At 37.4% G+C, this 18,794-nt stretch overlaps 2 protein-coding genes and 1 long non-coding RNA gene across 4 annotated transcripts in view; 1 reads left to right on the forward strand and 2 right to left on the reverse strand.

Moving 5' to 3' along the window:
- The window catches only part of LOC134672622 (uncharacterized), a 61,398-nt gene that overhangs the window by 35,507 nt on the left and 7,097 nt on the right, over positions 1-18,794 (reverse strand). The window lies entirely within an intron of this gene.
- LOC134672604 (pre-mRNA-splicing factor Syf2) lies at positions 1,769-2,824 on the reverse strand. Its single transcript, XM_063530558.1, has one exon. It carries the CDS (start codon positions 2,730-2,732, stop codon positions 2,022-2,024), a length of 711 nt encoding a protein of 236 aa, XP_063386628.1. The 5' UTR covers positions 2,733-2,824; the 3' UTR covers positions 1,769-2,021.
- LOC134672599 (chloride intracellular channel Clic) overlaps positions 3,132-18,794 on the forward strand; it is an 82,865-nt gene continuing 67,202 nt past the window's right edge. The window contains exon 1 of one of the 2 annotated variants that reach the window (XM_063530551.1): positions 3,132-3,296. In XM_063530551.1, the coding sequence (XP_063386621.1) occupies positions 3,228-3,296 (69 nt within the window). In that variant the 5' untranslated portion in view covers positions 3,132-3,227. The remainder of the gene's footprint in view (positions 3,297-18,794) is intronic. The other variant, XM_063530552.1, reaches the window with a different exon arrangement.

Here is an 18,794-nt window from a genome sequence, read left to right on the forward strand (position 1 = left end):
AACGATAAATCGTTGCGATAAAACTGTGCAGTCAGACTGTGCAGATAAATCGAACCGTGTATATGACAAATCGTTACGATAATCGACAACGATAAATCGAACCGTAACGATTTATCGTTACGTATGTAGCCGGCATTACATGGGTTCAGTGATTTTAATGTAAATATTACAGCGGTGATTACAGTTTAAAAAAATTGTAAACCACGACTATATTATGATTAGACGCTTTGTTTACACAGGGCAAATATTTTGTAAGGTGACAAGCAAAACTAATCAATAAAAAATAATTAATAAAAATATTACCTTTGTAACACAATGCAACTTTAACACATCCTTATAAAGTTTACTTGTGTGTTAAAGTTCATTTTAAGTAGGTACTTATACCGTAACCTTTGGGGCCCAAAAAGGTTAACTAATTTAACCTTTTGATGCCAGACGGCGAAGGAATATGCCGCGCCCCGGACGCCAGGCGATCGCGAAATTGAACTTTACCGAGTCCCGCGTGAGTCCCTATTGCATTGGCGAAGTTGTCGGCTGTAGCCGTCGTTGGCGTCCTTGGCAACACTTTCCAATGACGGCCAAAGCCGACTGTGGCGGTCAAAAGGTTAATAATAATTAAATAAATAAAATAATTTTATGTCGGATATAAATCCATTGTTGTTAATTGTGTTGTATAATAATGTCATCATATATTACGGAAAAAAATTACACTTGAGTGCAATGAAAATGAGTCACTGTGTTTATAATGTGCTCGTATTCCCTTAATCAGAAATACATTCATCTTTGGGATGTTAATAATGATAGTGTAAGTAATAAAAAGCTTTGAAAATTAGTAATCACCTATGGATTTATTTACATACATTGTCACTGAGCAGAAGCTTTTAGTTCATAGATTATAAACTTGTATGTATTTTATTTATATTATGTACTTACTATTATAATTTAATCTGCACATTTATCAGAATAAACTTGTTACTGAAATTTGTTTAATTTATTTGTTTTCATTGTCACACTGGCACACGACAAAAGGGAAACATTTTAGGTTTTCCAGTCAAAACAAGTAGTGGTAAGTATTTCATTCAAAATGCGCTCGAGTATTTAGCAAGAAGGTAGGGTACATGAGCCACCGAGAGTGGATCAGCTACACTCTAAAAACACGTGTAAAAAATTGCCTACTCCAGAACACACAGTCGCTGTGGCCGAAATCGGTCAGAGCATCATCATTTTATTCAGTCGTATGGGCAAACTCGGCTCACAACTGCTCTCTGTCTGTATGCAAGAAATGTGACTGGCAAAACGGTTCTTGTTGTTAAACGCCGCCTTTTCTCTTTTGGACGCCAATGACCGATATATCTGCACCGCAGGTCCAACGACAAAGACGGATTAATCGGTCACGGACCGCAGATTAACATAGACCTACGTGCGTATGCATAAAGTTCAATTTCAGTTTTGACACTTCAGTGACGTGGCGTCAGAGTGACAGCTTTTGTTTGACACGGCGTCGAAAAGGTTAACAATGAGAATTCTGTACACAGTACCATTGTGTGTTCTAACATAGGTACTGATTTAGGCAAAGAATTATATGACAAGCGCAAGCGAATCCTAGGTCTATGGATTTAGGTGTAGGGCAGGTACTCTAAGTAGCCTTGCAAAGTGCAGATTTTGGTCCACTTTCATAACAAAATCATTAAATACCTATAACAGTTTATGTAGATCCTGGAACCTTGCAACCAGGATAGCATTTCAACAAGGAGAAATTAAATCAAAGTTTTATAAGAACATTTAGATACAATATATTTATTGACTATTTACAAATCTTATCTAACTTAATTACAAATAAATGTGGAGGGAAGTACGAGGAAAGGAAAACCGAGGAAAAGGTAGATGGACTGTGTGAGAGATGATATTAAACGAACGTGAGTGATGATGAGATAACGGGCGACAGAGAGGTGTGGAAGAAAAAGAAATGCTGTGCCGACCCCAAGTTAATGGGACAAGGGGCGAATGATAATCCAACTAACTTAAATGGCAGTACCACGCTCCAAATTCTGTTTAATCTCAGCCGTGTGCTCTCCATAGAACCTCTCGAGCTTCTTATTGAACTTGGCGTTTCTCTCGTTAATGTAGTCAATGTCCGCGTCGTCGTTATGAATACGTCTGCGCGAATATTTCGCGCGCTTGGCGATCTGGCCTTCCAAGTCGTTCACCATCTTGTCGACAGCTTCCTTCCGGTCCTGGTGCATGCCGTGGATGATCACGTTAGGACCGCCGTAGAACGCATCGCCGTACTTTTGTTTCTGTTTCTCGTATTGCTCCATATCTGCTGTTGGCATGTTTTTAACTAATCTGTTGTACTGCCTAACTGTCGCTTGCTCATATGTAGAGAACCCTTGGTCTGGATTTTTCTTTTTCTTTTTACGCTCTAAACGCTCCGCTTCAACTGCGGAGATATTCAGCAATTTCACTCTGTCGTAATCTTTGCCTTCTGACACCGCTTCGTCCCGTTTCTTCTGGTCGTCGACGAGCCACTCCGCCTGGCGTCGCTTGGCCTCATAATTCGCGGGCAGCTTGTTTCTAGTCTCTTCTGCCACGACTTCCTGGTGATTATGTGTTCTAGCCTCATTTCTGGCGGAGTGCAGAGTGCGCAGTCTTTTCATGCGTTCTGCTTGTTTCTCTGCGAATGTCATTTCCTTGCCTGATGCAGAAGGTCCCGCAGATTCTTTTTCACTCATTTCTGATTATATATCTCGCAAAATAGATTTAAATTTGTAGAAATCTTTAAAAAACCACGCAAATAAACAAGCCAAGCTCGACAAGAAGTTTGACACTTGACAGCGATGACGTCATAACTCATACGTCAAAAACCCTATTGCCAGCGGAGAATAATATTTTTTCGCGTGTACCCATTGAATGACGTTCAGAAACTGAACAATGAACATATTATTACTGTAACAACTTTATAAACTGTTTAAATTTGGCTCCAAATTAATACTGAAATCAAAATTATATCGTCGATATAATAAAAATATGAATATTATGTATAATATTTGTACATATTTTTTGTTAAGTCACATGAAGTTAGCCGCTCATCGTCAATAATTTGCCGAACGAACATGAACGAAGTGAAGTGAGTCAGTCAATCGGTGTTTTGATACGGTGACGGTTGTGTGAAAAAGTGTGTTAAAGCGTACATTCTCTAAAACCGAAGTGTTTCTTCTAAGTTCACGATGTCGGATGAAATCGCAGAGAATGGAACAGCGAACGGCGACGTTCCGGAGATCGAGCTGATCATAAAGGTATTAACTATGCACGTGTTATGTTAAGATTACCGGGTCGGCGTAAACGCGGCACGCGCTTACGAACGCGAAGAGTTGGCAAACGAAACGTGAGAAACATAAAACATCTTAAGTGGGATTAGTCGGTTACCATGGTGTCGCAAGGCTGTGTGTCTGTTTGTCGGCGTAGGAGCGCTCGTGAGTTGTGTGCGGTGCAGCGCGCACGGCTCTAGTGCATGAAAGTATATTATTACTGCACTTAGTGCACTTATAATGCGCGCAATGTAGGTCAACGCGACTTTGTTTTGTTTCCCGGCCATCTGGCGAGCTCTGATGCACTTGTTGTGATTTTGCCGTAATCTTTGATTGTAACATTACTCATGCAGTATTCTTGGAAGTTAATTCAATATTTACATACCTAACTGGCTGGTTTTAGATATAAAACTATGCTTATGTCTATATGTGGCTATGTTTAGGCATTGGTCATCAATTCATCATGACTCATACTATTTTCCTGTCCTGCATAAGAGAAGGATAAAAGTATAAATTTATAACCAATGACATAGTATGACATTACCTACTTAGAACATTGTTTTATAACATTATGACTCAACATGTGACATAAATGTTACACTAAGATTCACATACATATGAACACGAGCGTTTCACAATATATTTCTGCCATAGATTATTTTATTAGTTCATACTTATTAATTTATTGGGGTCAAACCTCATTGTCTCTATTAGAGTATGTGCGGAAAGAGAAGACGTAGAATGTATTGGGTCCTGTATATTCCCGACTCTTCTTTTTCTGCACAGACTCTTATCTTAAAAATTCATAAGGTTAGTTCTAAACAAAACTGCCAATACAAATGCCTACTTAAACTAGTTCTTTCTTTCATAACGTCGGGTGACAAGCAAAAGTCACTAAGTACTATCAATAAATTAAAGTAACAGTGCACTTTAAACACTTGTAACACGGTTTATTGTCCAATAATTTCAATGGTGTTAGTTAGTGACTTTTGCTTGTCAAGTAGACAGTTAATTGTATAGAATTATCTAGATATTTCAAGATAACTTCAAGGTTACACATTTGCATTCATGTTTCAACGAAATAACTTATGAGGTACGAGAAGTGATATTTTATTAATGAAATAGCATTTACTTGCTTCCACATGACAGTAAGCAGAACAAGGATCTGAACACACATTATTAAGAAAACAGAGTGTGCGCTAATGTTACATCTGCAATTGTGGTAGTGTTAGTCAAATTTCTTGCTTATGCTTGTATCACCTGTCTCTAGTTTGTTTTTATTGCCCATCAGACCATTTTTTAAAATCTGGTGTAATCATTTTTCTGCTGCACTAAATCCTAATATAAATATGGAGCATTACCTATGAAAAGGGACCTTATTGTCCATGGCGCTTACGTCGCACAGCGTCGCGCGACATTGTATTTATATCTAAGCATCGTTAAAAATGGCGTAAGCGCCATCGACAATAAGGTGCCCTTTCTTAGATAATGTCACGTTATTTGACACGGCTAGCCACCCTGCTACGCCCAAGATAAGAACTAATATTACATTAAAATATACCCTACTGTAAAAAGAATAACATGTTCAAGTAGATAATAAGGTCCCTTTTCATAGGAAAAGACAGGAACATAGATAGGAACATGTTATTCTGTTTATCTATATAACGGCACATTATTTGACATGGCTAGCCACCCTGCTAAGATAAAAACTACCGAACATTAAAAAATAACCTACTGTAAAAAGAATAAGAAAGTTTAATTATAAAACCAAACATCAGCAATATCAGCATACAACTTCCATACCAATTACCATCAATAAAAGTTGCGGACAACTACATTTTATGAATTTACAACTCCCTACTATAAACTAAGTGTCCACTATATTGCCACAGGACATGTTCCTAATAAATTTAAAAGCTGCTCATGAATCAAGAGCCTTAAAGGGCCATAACCAATTGAATTTATATTCAAGTCATGCGGCCTTCCTTGTATGCAAATGCCGTTATGCAATATTTTCACAATTACCATAGTAATTGGCATTGTTAGCACTTATAATATTAATATGGTGTGTGTTAACAATTGGCTGAAGGTAATTAATAATTTCTTTTATTTGTAGAGAATTCCATTTGCACATTTGAGAGATATTGTTTCTTGAACATTCTTTTTTTTTCTTGATCCTTGAGTAAAAGAAATGTTTTATTGACATGGAACACCATAGATACTTCAGAAATGCAATGAAATTTTAACTCTATTAGGGTAAATAGAAGGTTCAAATTTAAAAAAGAGTTTTAACTAGAAGTTAGCAGTCTTTAAATATTTCATCATAGTTTATTTGTTATTGGTACGAAGAACATATTTGCATAATACTAGTTACTAAAATGTCAGCAGAAGTATTATGTTATGTAAATGGTGTCCTATTTTTAGGTTATGTAAAGTCATTAAATATATTGTACAAGTGGTTGTACCAATTCAAATTCTTTGTATTAGAGATGTTAATGAATTTCGAACAATAATTTAATTTTTTGACAATTGACAGATAGATTTTCTGCAGTTTTATAAATAACTAGCATCTGCCTCAGCCCGCAGCTTCGGCCTCAAACTATCTCCATACCAAATTTCATCTAAATTGGTTCAGCGGTTTATGTGTGTAGAGGTAACAGACACATAGAGTTACAATGTGCATTATAAATATTATAATATTAATGACATGACAGTAGCTATTAGATCCCATCTATTTTATTCTATTTCAAATATTTCTTATGGCAACTATACAGCTTAAAGTATTTATTGGGTACATGTAAAGTAACTTAATATGCTTGCTAGTAACATAATCAATATAATCATATATATATCAGATATTATTCTTCAAAGATAAGCACACTTGCCCTACTTATCGGCTGTACCTTTAACAATGATTACAACTAATGGATAGGTATTATTATCACAATTATACTTATTTTATCATTATCACTGAAGTATAAAGTGTTACTACGAATTGTGACGCAACCGGATTCAAATGGAATTAATATCATTTAAGATACCTAATTTTAATTTAATCACATCGAAAATCTAATCATTTTGTTTCAAAAGTAAGGTGGGCCAAATCCGTCTGCGGATAATTCCGGACACAAACGCGTATTTAATACAACAGTAAATAACAGTAGGTACAATATTGTCAGTTACATTGCATTTAGTTTAGCTGTCAAAAGCATAAGCTCTGTAAGCTGACGGTTGAAAAACAAAAAAAAACGCTTTTAATTGCATTAAAAACTGCCAGAAGGGGACAGTAACAGGACCACCCCGTTGCCTATCTGTCGCAAAGACATTTTTGAAGTATTGACAATAATATGGCCTCTACCATATGTCCCAACAATCGACATATCATTAATGAAGTAGGTATGTACTTTGTTTTTTATCAGATGTTGCATGCTTCGCGCGGCCGTTCATAATTCATGCTCTTGACACTGTTAACACGGTGTAATTATTTTGCCTGTTTTTGATGTCCGTTTAATGATTTATTTACGGGCTCATGAATGGTACTTATTTAATTAATGTTTACGTGTGTAGTGTCAAAATTAAGACATTTTTTATAAACGGTCTGTTAATGTGTTAAACGATTCGTTTTTATGGTTTGGTTGGCAAGTTGGCATAGTAAGTAATGTATTTAAGTAGGTATAATAAACCTACAGTTAGAATAATTTGTTTAGGATATTTTTGGGAAATCTTCTAATATTCTATAATGTATATTGTAGATTTATTATTTATACACTCAGCTGTCCTCTTTTTCCCAAATTTATAATCATAATCATAGGTAATTCTTTATTTGTCAGAATACAGTAACAGTCTTAAACTATTATAAGGCCTGATTCGTAACGGATTTGAAAAATTCAAAATGCTGGCACATAGCTCTAAAGACAAATATCCCTCTTTTGTTTTTAATATTGACATTACTAATGTCTTCAAAATATGTAGGCATCGTTTTTCATTACGTAAGAGCTGAAAAACTAAAAAAAAGATGAATCAACGTGAACGCCGTGATCAGATTGTCGCCAAATGGATGGAAAATACACAGCGACCGAACCACTTCATCGCAAAACAATTAAAAATCCCAAGAAATACCGTTGATACGGTTCTAAACCGATACTTTGAGACCTTGTCTACCGCTCAGAAGCCTCGAACCGTAGAACATGGTGGTGCTCGTGATCCTAGGCTAGACAGGAAAATCATTAAGACGATTCGCAACAACCGCAGTATGTCTGAACGGGATGTAGCTAAAAAAATCTCTACCAATCAGTCAATGGTGAGACGTGCCAAGGAACGGGCTGGTATGAAGTCTAAAAAGAAGCGAAAAGTGCCGAAAACATCGGAAAAGCAAAAACTAACAATCAAAACCAGGTCTCGAAAGCTGTACGATTTTCTGGGTACAGACAATTTTCATTTGATTTTGGATGACGAAACCTATGTGAAGGCGGACTTTTCAACACTTCCTGGCAATCAGTTTTATGTTATAGCTGATGGAGAAAATCTTCCAGATTCGGAAACTACCGTAAGAATGGAGAAGTTTGGCTCCAAGTATCTGGTTTGGCAGGCAATTTGCCCATGCGGCGATCGCAGCAGTGCATATGTTACAACTGGCACAATCAATAAAGACATTTACATCAATGAATGCTTGAAGAAACGGTTAATACCATTCATTCAAAAACACGATTCCTCGGCCTTATTTTGGCCAGATCTAGCTACAGCCCACTATGCAACGGATACCCTAAACTTTCTCAAACGACATGATGTCCAGATCGTGCCTAAAGCACTGAATCCGCCAAATATTCCACAGTGTCGCCCTATCGAAAGGTATTGGGCTCTGGTCAAAAGAATCTTACGGAAGACAGGTAAGACTGCCAGCAATCAGCAAGACTTCCTGAGAAAGTGGAACGCAGCGAGCAGGAAAGTGGCTAATGACACTGTCGCACGGCTGATGGAGGGCATTCGGCAAAAATTGCGGCAGGAGTGGGAGAAAAAGTAGAATTTCCATAATAGTCACGAGATGATAATTTTATACTGTTTTTTTAATATAAAATCATATATTTTTGTCAATTAAACCACTAAGCTGACAGAAACAGATTTTTTAATTTTTCAAATCCGTTACGAATCAGGCCTTAAAAAATCCTTGTATTCTTCAGCATGCAAGCAAACATACAAATTTTAATTAATTATTTATTTTTGATTTTATTATACCACGCTACGAGACTGACTATATCTAAGACATTATAAAACGATGAAATATAATTTATATTGCAAAACCGAAGCACATAATCGTCCATTAATAACTCTTATCTCATAGCAATAAGCTACATATTTATCACTTATCCCGCATTATCGTGCTAAAATGTCATCACTAAACTGTCCAGTAAAGCGGGCCATTACTCACCCGGGACTTGCGATTTGTCAGCCGAAAGCCAGGATCCTAATTAGGGTCCAATTAGCCCTTCCTGACCACCTGCAGCACCTGAGCATTCTTGGCCGTGTATACTATAGTAGACGCAAAATTGATGACCGGGGTTATATCACTATCTCTCTCACCATACCTACGACCACGCGAGTGTGAATGAGAAGTTTTGACCAACTATTTTTATTATTCTGTCAGAGTTTGTTCTTCTAACGTGGCGTTCTTAGTACGCCACCACGTCCACTTACTTGACACGCTTATTTACTTGACACGCTTGGCAGATGGCCCTCTATAGAAAGTGCGTGTTAGTAAAAATTTAATAAAATGAAACTAAACAATTTCCATACTAAATTGTTGCTATGCATTTTACTTCAAAAATGTGCCAGTTGCGTAAAGAAGCGCCCTCAATAATTTTTTACTATTTCTTGTGAGACTATAAGTACCGAAAAAAGTATATTTTGTGAATTTAAACGCCTTATCTATAATCAAGTGTAACGTGTAACTATGGCAACAAGTGTAACTAAGGCCGCAAAAATATGTGACACGCTCGTAGGGCTCTACAAATATGATCGTGTCAGATATTTTTGCGACCTTCGAAGAGTATCGTACTATTGCAGGTGACTCTACAGCAAACCCTGAAAGATTTTCCAAGACGTTAAATCTAATAGCCGGTCTTCAGTATTTCGTGCTCGGCGCCCGTTAAACATTGTTTTGGTCGTCAATCGTGTGCTGCGCTGAATTATATAATTTTAATTGGCATTCTGCAAATTGCGACGATACGCCTCGGAACGCGGTTGATCTATGAGGGAAATAATCTGCTTCTATGTCTGAACTAAACGTTGAACAGACAAATGAAAGTCGTGTTAGTCATGTGATACGCAATCATTAGTAATTTTCCAGTCCCTTCATGAGTCATTTGGGAAATATAGCCTATTTAAGAATTTTCCTTCTTAAATCACCCTTGTCTACACCTCAAACCCACAGGAATATCAATCATAGGTACCTATTGCAATAGGAACAACCCAGCTCTTTTATAAATCATTCATCATCACTTACTTGAGACTTTTTCAGAATTTTCCATACTCATGCTCTCATCATCTTTAACTACGCTTTATTCGTCACAGGAATATCACCACCAAGAATGCTCGAGTTCCTCCATGAACCACCAGTTCACCACTTAATGACTACTCCAGAATTTTTCTTCACAATTCGTGCTCTCATCACCCTTAAACACCTTATTTATCACATGAATATCAACCGTCTTGCACTAGGAATACTCCAGTTTCTTCATGAACCACCACTTACTGACTAATTCAGAATTTCCCTTCACAAATCTTGCTCTCATCACCCTTAAACACCTTATTTATCACATTAATGTCAACCGTCTTGCACTAGGAATACTCCAGTTTCTTCATGAACCACCACCTTCCAACTATTCCAGAATTTTCCTTCACAAATCGTGCTCTCATCACCCTTAACTCCGCCATATTTATCATAGGAATATCAATCTTCCTCCACTAGGAATAACCTCCAATCTTCCTTGACGCCTCCCCCGGTGGGGCGGGAATGCGCTCTCTAGCACGCGCGCGAAACAGAAACCGCCGTTGGAAAGTGACGCTGCACGCGACGGCTCGTGCTAGGGCAGGCCCATTAGCATGTCCAATATGTCCATTGTTAATTATGATTATGCTAAGAAGATCTGTTATGCTCAGTCGTGGGGAACGGGGTTTCTAGATGCCTATCGATTGATTTGAAAATGTCAAATGCTTTCGTTTTCACGATTAACTTGCTAATTTTATTTATTGTTCAATTGAAAAGAAAAACAACAAGGACAAAAAACTTACAACCTTTGGATAGAGAAAATCGTAATAGACGATGCATGGTCGAAGAAAAATTAACGTGAAAAATTACAATTAACCAAATTTACATATTGGAAGATCTATGAACACTTGAGTGAAAATTACACAACGTCGATGGCCTCTGGACAAAGCTAAATTATCAAATTCCTAGAAGTATCAGCCAATTCATTCATGATCTTAAGTAGTTGTTTTCATTCCAGAAGGTCTTCATTCCTCAAGTTAATACCTTTCATTCTTTTGGTGACTTCTGTCACCAGTCGTTTCCATTTTGTCCTGTCCTCGACTTTGTTGTATAGAGCAGAAAAAAAATCATTCACTAGAAAAAATGCAAAAAATATGACTAAAAATTCATTCAGGAATTCAGGATCTTTATCATACACAGACAAGTTTTATTAGCGGCATCATTGGAGTTTCATATAGCTTTAAACGCTCTAGTGTACAATATTCGTGATTTCAATATTCACCTGCTTATCCAACCCACACCAATGCCTTATCTTATCGGGTGTCATTTATAAATCGCCTGACTCGTAGAACTAATTACAGTGAAACTTTGTTAAAAGGGACCTGCATAAATACATCAAAACTTGTTGATGCTACTTTACACTATATCTTGAACATATTCAAGACAAGGATGACTATCGTTCGTTTGCCCTTTAACTTGTGGTCGGCACAGGATGTCTTTTACTTCAGTTCTCTCATCTCTCTGTCGCCCGTCATCTCATTCTGAGAATATGGGTCAAAATTCTTTTCCTTTTTTATCTTTTTTTTTTTTTAATTTATTTAACAGAACACAAAGTACAGTGTTACCTATAATTAAAGTTTCGCCAAACTGTAAAACAGTTTGTTGGCGATGATCTACTTCCATTCATATAATTTCTCAAATGGTCCCTCCACCTTTTCCTTGCAACGCCATTCCTCTTACATCCCTCCACATTTATTACCACTTGTGTAACTTGATAAGGATCCTCAGAGAATTTTATGTCATTGTTTTGCATTTCGAGAACGAATTTTTCTGCTCTATACGGCACAACCAAAGTTTGAATCCTCAGTTCTTGATCACATACGAAAAGTTAATACCTTTCTCGTCTCTTTTATTCAGAGCCAGTCAAATTTCTAGTTCCCTGATATGCATTTGTCCTGGTTTCACAGCGAATTCCACATTCACGTTTGTCGGACAGAGAAATCCGCCTGTGACGGACAACCGATAATTAAATGCTTTAAAATATTCAATTTCAATCATACGTTGTTCTCTCCTCAATGGACACGCTAACTGGTAGTTAGCTTTTAGTTTTACTTTTTACAGTAAGCCGATGCTGTGTTTATGGACATGTATCATGATCGAAATTGATTGTTTTTGATAATTCATGATTCGCTTTATAATTTTTGTGGTTGGCTATTTTGAATTTTAGGTAGACGTTGTCTCTGTTATGCTTTTGTATTTAATTAATTTCAACAGATGTGCGTTTAGGGCCATACGGCCTTACTATCTCTACTATAATATTATAAAATAATGCAAATGTAGCTCTCTCTTCCTGTTACCTCTTCACGCTTAAACTAATGTACCGTACGGATTAAGAGGAATGGAGTGAGCAGTCAAACCCGATAAATCGACGTATTTTTCATTCACATTAGAATCATATGTGACGTGTTTCGGTTTGACTGGTCATCCCTCTTAAGCATGGAGTCCCAGAAAAGGACATATTTTATGATAGTTTATATTTTATTTACGGAAATCATTCTTTTAATTTAAGGGTGTGGATTTATTTACTATATGAAAGTGGCATAATGGAAGTACTAAGTCAATGCGAACGAAGTCACAAAAAGCTAGTTTTTCACATGGTTGCCATCTCACGAGTTTTATTCGCAGTCCAGTTTCGCTCCGTTGATTTTTCTAACCTTGAAGATATTGATAATCCGTGTCTATTGGTATTTTCTCACTGGTCGTACCGCTACAAAAAGTGCCTCGGAACCCTTTGTCACGACTCGTCCGCCCACGTGCAGGCTTTTTGCACCAATCCTACTGATCACTTGTCTAGTAGACAGAGCATATCGTTATGGTGACGTTCCGTTTCCAACGACATCTGTACGGTTACCACCAGTTTTGACATTGACAGATACGCTCGCGTCTATGTAACTTACTTTCTATGCATCTAGCTCGTACTCGCATATTAGTGCAAGCGAGATGTATAGAAAATAATTTACGTAGACGCGAGCATATCTGTCAATGTCAAAACTGGTGGTAGCGGTTCTTCACTGCCGTGGCGACTCGTTGGGGTTACTGTCAATTTGCATAGTAAAATGAATGACAATCCCAAATGACAGTAACGTCGCGACGGTAGTTGGAGCTATCGTTGGAAATGGAACGTCACCTTTATATATGCGGCCACATGGGTACAGTCATCTGCAATAATATGCTACTTTTCGAACCCCGCAAAAATATGTGACACGCTGTTATGGCTCTACAAATAAGATCATGTCAAATAATTCACGTTCTTCTTTGTGTAACATATTATTGCAGGTGACTGTAAAAAGCTCTTTGAAGGATACTTTTCATTTTTATTTTTAAATGAAGGCTCTAATCTCAAATTCATACATTTTGAGATATGATCGTAATGCAGGCACCATTATGACGATGAAGGTCATCAGTCATCACGCATTGGTGCTCCTACACTAATTTATAAAGAGAGCGCAAGCTGTTTTTTTAATTCCGTCAACTTTTACGACCTGTACGCGTGTTAATTGCAAATTTGATTCGAAATAGAATGAAATAAATGGCCTTTTTATAGACTTCTGGGCGGCTAGGCTAGGGGATTATATCTTAGGGGTAATTATGGAGTGTTTTAGTTTATGTTGCAATACTTGCAATCTAGAGTGGTGCTCGCGGCAGTGATTTACAAGCAGGTACAAGATGGGCATTAGGCATTAGGAAACTTGACAATATGCGGTCTATGTGAGGAAGTCTATAGTCCGTTTTTTTTAGCATTAGAAAGAACTTCGCAGAAGTTCGCTTGTGGTTCTAAATCTGGCACTTTTAGCGGTAACAATTTGGAGTAAATTATATGTATTGACCATGCTACATTAGATAATTCAATAATTATTAACAATTAACGAGTCTGATAAAAACTGCACGCTTGCTTCTGCGGAATTCTTTCTAATGCTAAAAAAAACGAACTATATGACTAAACCTGACTCATGTCTCATACCAAACTAGACATTACAGTGGTTGCATCAGAGACGGTTTTAACATACAATTCATCTCTTTTATGAATTACAAACGAACGGAGAATACTCTAGAGTATTTGAAGACTGAATTTAACGGTTTATCGGCAACTACAGGCAGTAGGTAATGCTTTCTTCAAGACTCTTAACTGATTACTAGTTTATTATGTCTTTGAAATAGGGTGGACAAAACTACAAATTGACAGTTAACACCGTGGACGATGGTACAGTCGCCCTCAGATATACAAGCGGCCATGGTGCTCACAAATATCTAAACTTGCCTCTATATCAAAGCGTTAGAGTACGTGTTCAGATATCTTTGAGCACCTCGGCCGCTCTGATATATCTGATGGCGACTGTACAGGAATGACACTGAGACAACAGACATAGCAAATAGTCGAGCACTCGAGAAGGACACTTCACTGGACGTGTCGTGCGCAGCGCGTGTCGCAACCTACGTGTACTACCATCGGACCATCGCCCACACAACTGTACATCGGTGGACCTTATGCCTTTTGTAATAAGGTCCACCGATGTACAGTTAGGATTGTTGCTGTTTGTACGTTGCGTGTGTGTTTTAAAACTTTTAAAGCACTTAGACGTGTTTAGACTAAAATTAACTACACTCAAAATGTACGTCATTTTACTTCAAAGAAAAACAAACTGGTCAAAAAAGTTAGATAGGCAACTTTTTCACGTCGGAAGAAAGTTTTCGATTTGATTAGATTGTCCCGTAGGTACAAAAATAAATTAATTAGAAAACATCTAGATGGTTGATACTTTAGAACAGCGGTCGGCAACCTGCGGCCCGCGGGCCGCATGCGGCTCGTGAACCTGTGACTTGCGGCCCGAGTGCCGCCTTGGCTATTTTGTATGTAATAGTGACAAACGACAATGTCTCATAAAGTCATAAATATTAACAAAGTACGGCCCGCGTCACCTCCGTTAACTACTATGTGGCCCTTGGCTGCTAAAAGGTGGCCGACCGCTGTTTTAGAATGTTAAGTACTTAGAAAAAATATATGTAACTAGAATATGCTATGCAATCAAAATAGGTCATCTTTTTATTTCCAGTCCACTTTTTGCCCTTGCACTATAATTAAAAAAACTGCTAAATTGCATCCAGTAACTAGAGCAGCTGGTGCAGCGATAATTGTTTGTTTATCTCGAAAGAACATGAAAGTTCACAGTACATGTAATTCGCGTTCAAAATTGACTGCTATATTAATAGTGCTACTGACGCAAGTGCGTTTTAAAAAGATATATCTGGAAGACCGAGCTTTGCTCGGAAAACATATAAAAACTCAAAAATGCGCGTTTTCCCAAAGATAGACTTAGCTAGATTTATCACTGAGATCCGAGATCCGAGTATGTTTCCGAGTTCCCCAAAAAAATATATAAATAAACAAGAATTCCTCGTTTAAAGGTATTAGATATTAGCAGAGCCTCTTCTCCGATTTGAGAATTTTAGGTAAATATGTCCGTCACGCTGACGGGGACGGTTCCTAAAATTAGTGTGATAAGGACAACTGCAGCTTAGGCGAAAAATCCTGCGTAATAATCTCAGAAATCGAGGTTCTCGACGTTTTCCTAAAATATTTTGTTACTACCTACACAAAAATTGGGACTTGCTAATTTGTGTCTCCATTACACCGGAGACCGCCGCCTTAGCACTCAAGCAACCTCACCCAAGTCTGCCGATCTATTCGATTTCTACATAATGACGTACTCCATTACACCACCGCCTACGCCAGTTACGTATCGCCCATACACACGCGTCGATGGACGTAACTCACCTCCAACCGTTCGTAAACATTTCAACGTGAACGTTACATTTTTTTCCTCCACAAGCCAATTACCGTGTATTTTGTAAATGTTTTAGTAATTGCGTTCACTTACGCGATTTGGGCTAACGTGACGGCAGCCAATTATAAAAATGCGCTTAGAATCACGGGTTGATATCTTCTTAAACGGTGGTATTTACGTTTTTAGATCTTGTCATGTCGCTAATAGACTTGGATCTATGTTGACTTTGGTTCTCATGCAGATCTCATTTCTATTTCGATCTTGCAGAGAGCCTCCAAGTTTAATTCCATTGCAATTTTTTCTAAAGCTAATTTTAAGCGCTCGTGTTTGAGTATAATGCATTAGGAAGTACAATATCTATGCATTATCTGTGCATGATCAAGGCACTGACTGATTTGGACAATAGTAGAAAGATTGGCGGCCTAGCCAAGGTGACGATCGCTTTCGCTTCCCCATCGCCATCGAATCGCTTTGTGTCTCTTTGTCACTCTTTCATATTAGACAGTGACAGTTACGTTTCGTTCGCTACGTACCGTTAGCGATTGGCATGTTGTCTTCGGGGCCTGATCATTCAAGGCTCTGGTGTGACGTCTATGCAGTCCCAAGCTATTGTTACAAGTAAATGCAGATTACAGTGATTGGAACCGAGCCTGCTAGTTATTGTCTGCATTGTTCCAAAGCCTGTAATTTTAACCTTACTAAGATATTGCGTATCTCTTTCCAAATTGCAGTCGTCAACGTCGAACACAGTAACTTTTTATCTGGATTTAGTTCTCAATTGTTAGAAAATCAATAGAATTGGTTTGCATTGTATTTTTTTTTTCATTGTAATTTTCTCATTCCATGTTATTTTATTTTTGGTTCATCTTGTACCTATATTATTTGGACATGTTTTCCGTATGCACAAAAAACAGTGCCAGCGAGAGACGCTATCATACGTTAATTAAATTTGAATTGATTGCATGGAGGCCGAGGTTAATGTTGTAATTTAATTGAATGTTAGTTAACTTATCAATGATACAACACAAGCTACAAGATATAATTAATTGATAACCTTCTTAGGCATCAATATGAGCGTAACCTTCGCGATTCACACGATTTGTGGGACGAATAACAGAATTATTTTTGGCTGTCACACTTCCAACCGGTTGTTACGTCAACAGAACACAAACACTACCGAATGAATTACCAGTAAACATACGTTGTGGAGAAAAAAGCTTTATTACTGGCTTTAAAAACGATTTAATACATGTTTTGGATATAAAAAATAATGAAATTTGTGGTTTATTGCTATTGATGTTCACTATGGTTATTACTTATTATAATTTGTAAAGGTTAACGATGTTTCTAAATATTTAAGCTTCCGGGATTTTGATAGCTGACCGAGTTCAACATGTCTAAAGGCTCGAGGAACGCCGTAGTTTCTAGTGTATTCGTTTTAAACTTTCTTGTACAGTCAGGTGTAAAAATATGGGTGTAGACAACTCACAAAAATTTGTCCTATAGTTCACTGACATACGAGATATGGGACATATTTTTGAGTATGATTTGTGCACCCGTATTGACTGTACATGAAAACTATGCGTGGGTAAAGCTGAGTAAGGGTATATATGTACTAGTTTACCATAAGTATCCATCTGGGAGCTGGATCTGGGACTGAGCTTTGCTCGGAAAACGTGTAAAAACTCAAAAATGGGCGTTTTCCCAGGGATAAGCTAGCTAGATCGATCGCCCCCGAAAACCCCCATATAGCAAATTTCATCGAAATCGTTAGACCAGTTTCCGAGATCCCCGAAATATATTTAAATAAATAAATATACAAGAATTGCTTGTTTAAAGGTATAAGATTTCCAAAATGTGTCAAGTTCCCAACCACACACAATTCACACAAACGTTTTAGTTTGGATGGTGTTTCCGCGAATCACAATTTCTTCCGTTTCCAGAGTCGTTGCCAAGTGATATCATCTCCTATTTACTCATGTTGGCTTATAGTAACATATGTTTGGCACATGATCAGTTGCCGTACCTAAAGCTCACAAACCACGTATTTATGTATTATTTAACGTAGTGTTCTGCTATATTGTGCTAAAGGTATAAGCTTTGATTTCCGGTCCGAACTTTACTATAAACTTTTCAACTCGAATCTGGCTATTGTGCTGAAGCATTACAAGTAATAAACACGATTAGCTTTAGGTGTGTGTGTTTTATTATAATTAATTTCTATGTTTTTGACATATATCTACGTTTATACTGTTTGAATTGAATTATCTAAGTAATCGTACTCGCTAACGATCGTCCCGGTCCAAACAACTTGTTAATTTAGGTTATTAAGAAATCCACCGAGTGTACTGACCTTTTCTATTTCTAAAATTACCCATTAAACGAATCGAGAGGGACACTCTATTATTTCCGAAGAATGTCGAATCGATTCTCGGACGATCGAGACGAGTCGGATTGGCGCGAATTCGAGCATTTCGAAATTCGAACCGATCTCGAAACCGAATTGGGTATAAAGTGCAATAGCGTTGAATAGGAGCCGCCATTTATATATTACTGCAATTGGTTGCTGAAATCCGGATTTTACTGAATGGTTAATAGTAGAAGTGTACGCAGAGAGGTCGCATAGGTACCTACGTGTCATTTTCATTACACAGAAATAGCATAACACTATTTATTATGCTAACACAAATTTTAATGTCATCTAAATACATGACAAAACAAAGTCGTTCTCGTGTCGAAGAGCAAAGTACTCCTGATGATGGTTTCATTAGTAACGAACTACATTCATTTGCGTTGGCTTCGCAATTGCTGACCGACTGATCGTATCTGTGTTGTCAGAATTCCTATAAAATTACGTTTCTTTCACATTATAAATTGAAAAAAAAAAGTGAAAATACTTAAAATGCCGCGGCAAAGATGGCGGGCATGGGAGAATGTAAACTGTCACAGGAGTCAACTTAATTAGCCTTTTAATTGACTGGCTAATTCAGGATTCCCCACGTCGCTTAGCTGTTAAATAGTAAATACCTTGTAATGTTCTGTAATTTACGGTAAATACTATATAAGGCCTAACACAAAGTGTTTTTATTGACCTTCAATGAATTCAAGGAATCTTTCCTAGCGTAAAATTAACGTAATTTCTCTTTTACAATTTAAAAG

The sequence above is a fragment of the Cydia fagiglandana genome, chromosome 17, assembly GCF_963556715.1.
Source record: "Cydia fagiglandana chromosome 17, ilCydFagi1.1, whole genome shotgun sequence".
Lineage (NCBI taxonomy): Eukaryota > Metazoa > Arthropoda > Insecta > Lepidoptera > Tortricidae > Cydia > Cydia fagiglandana.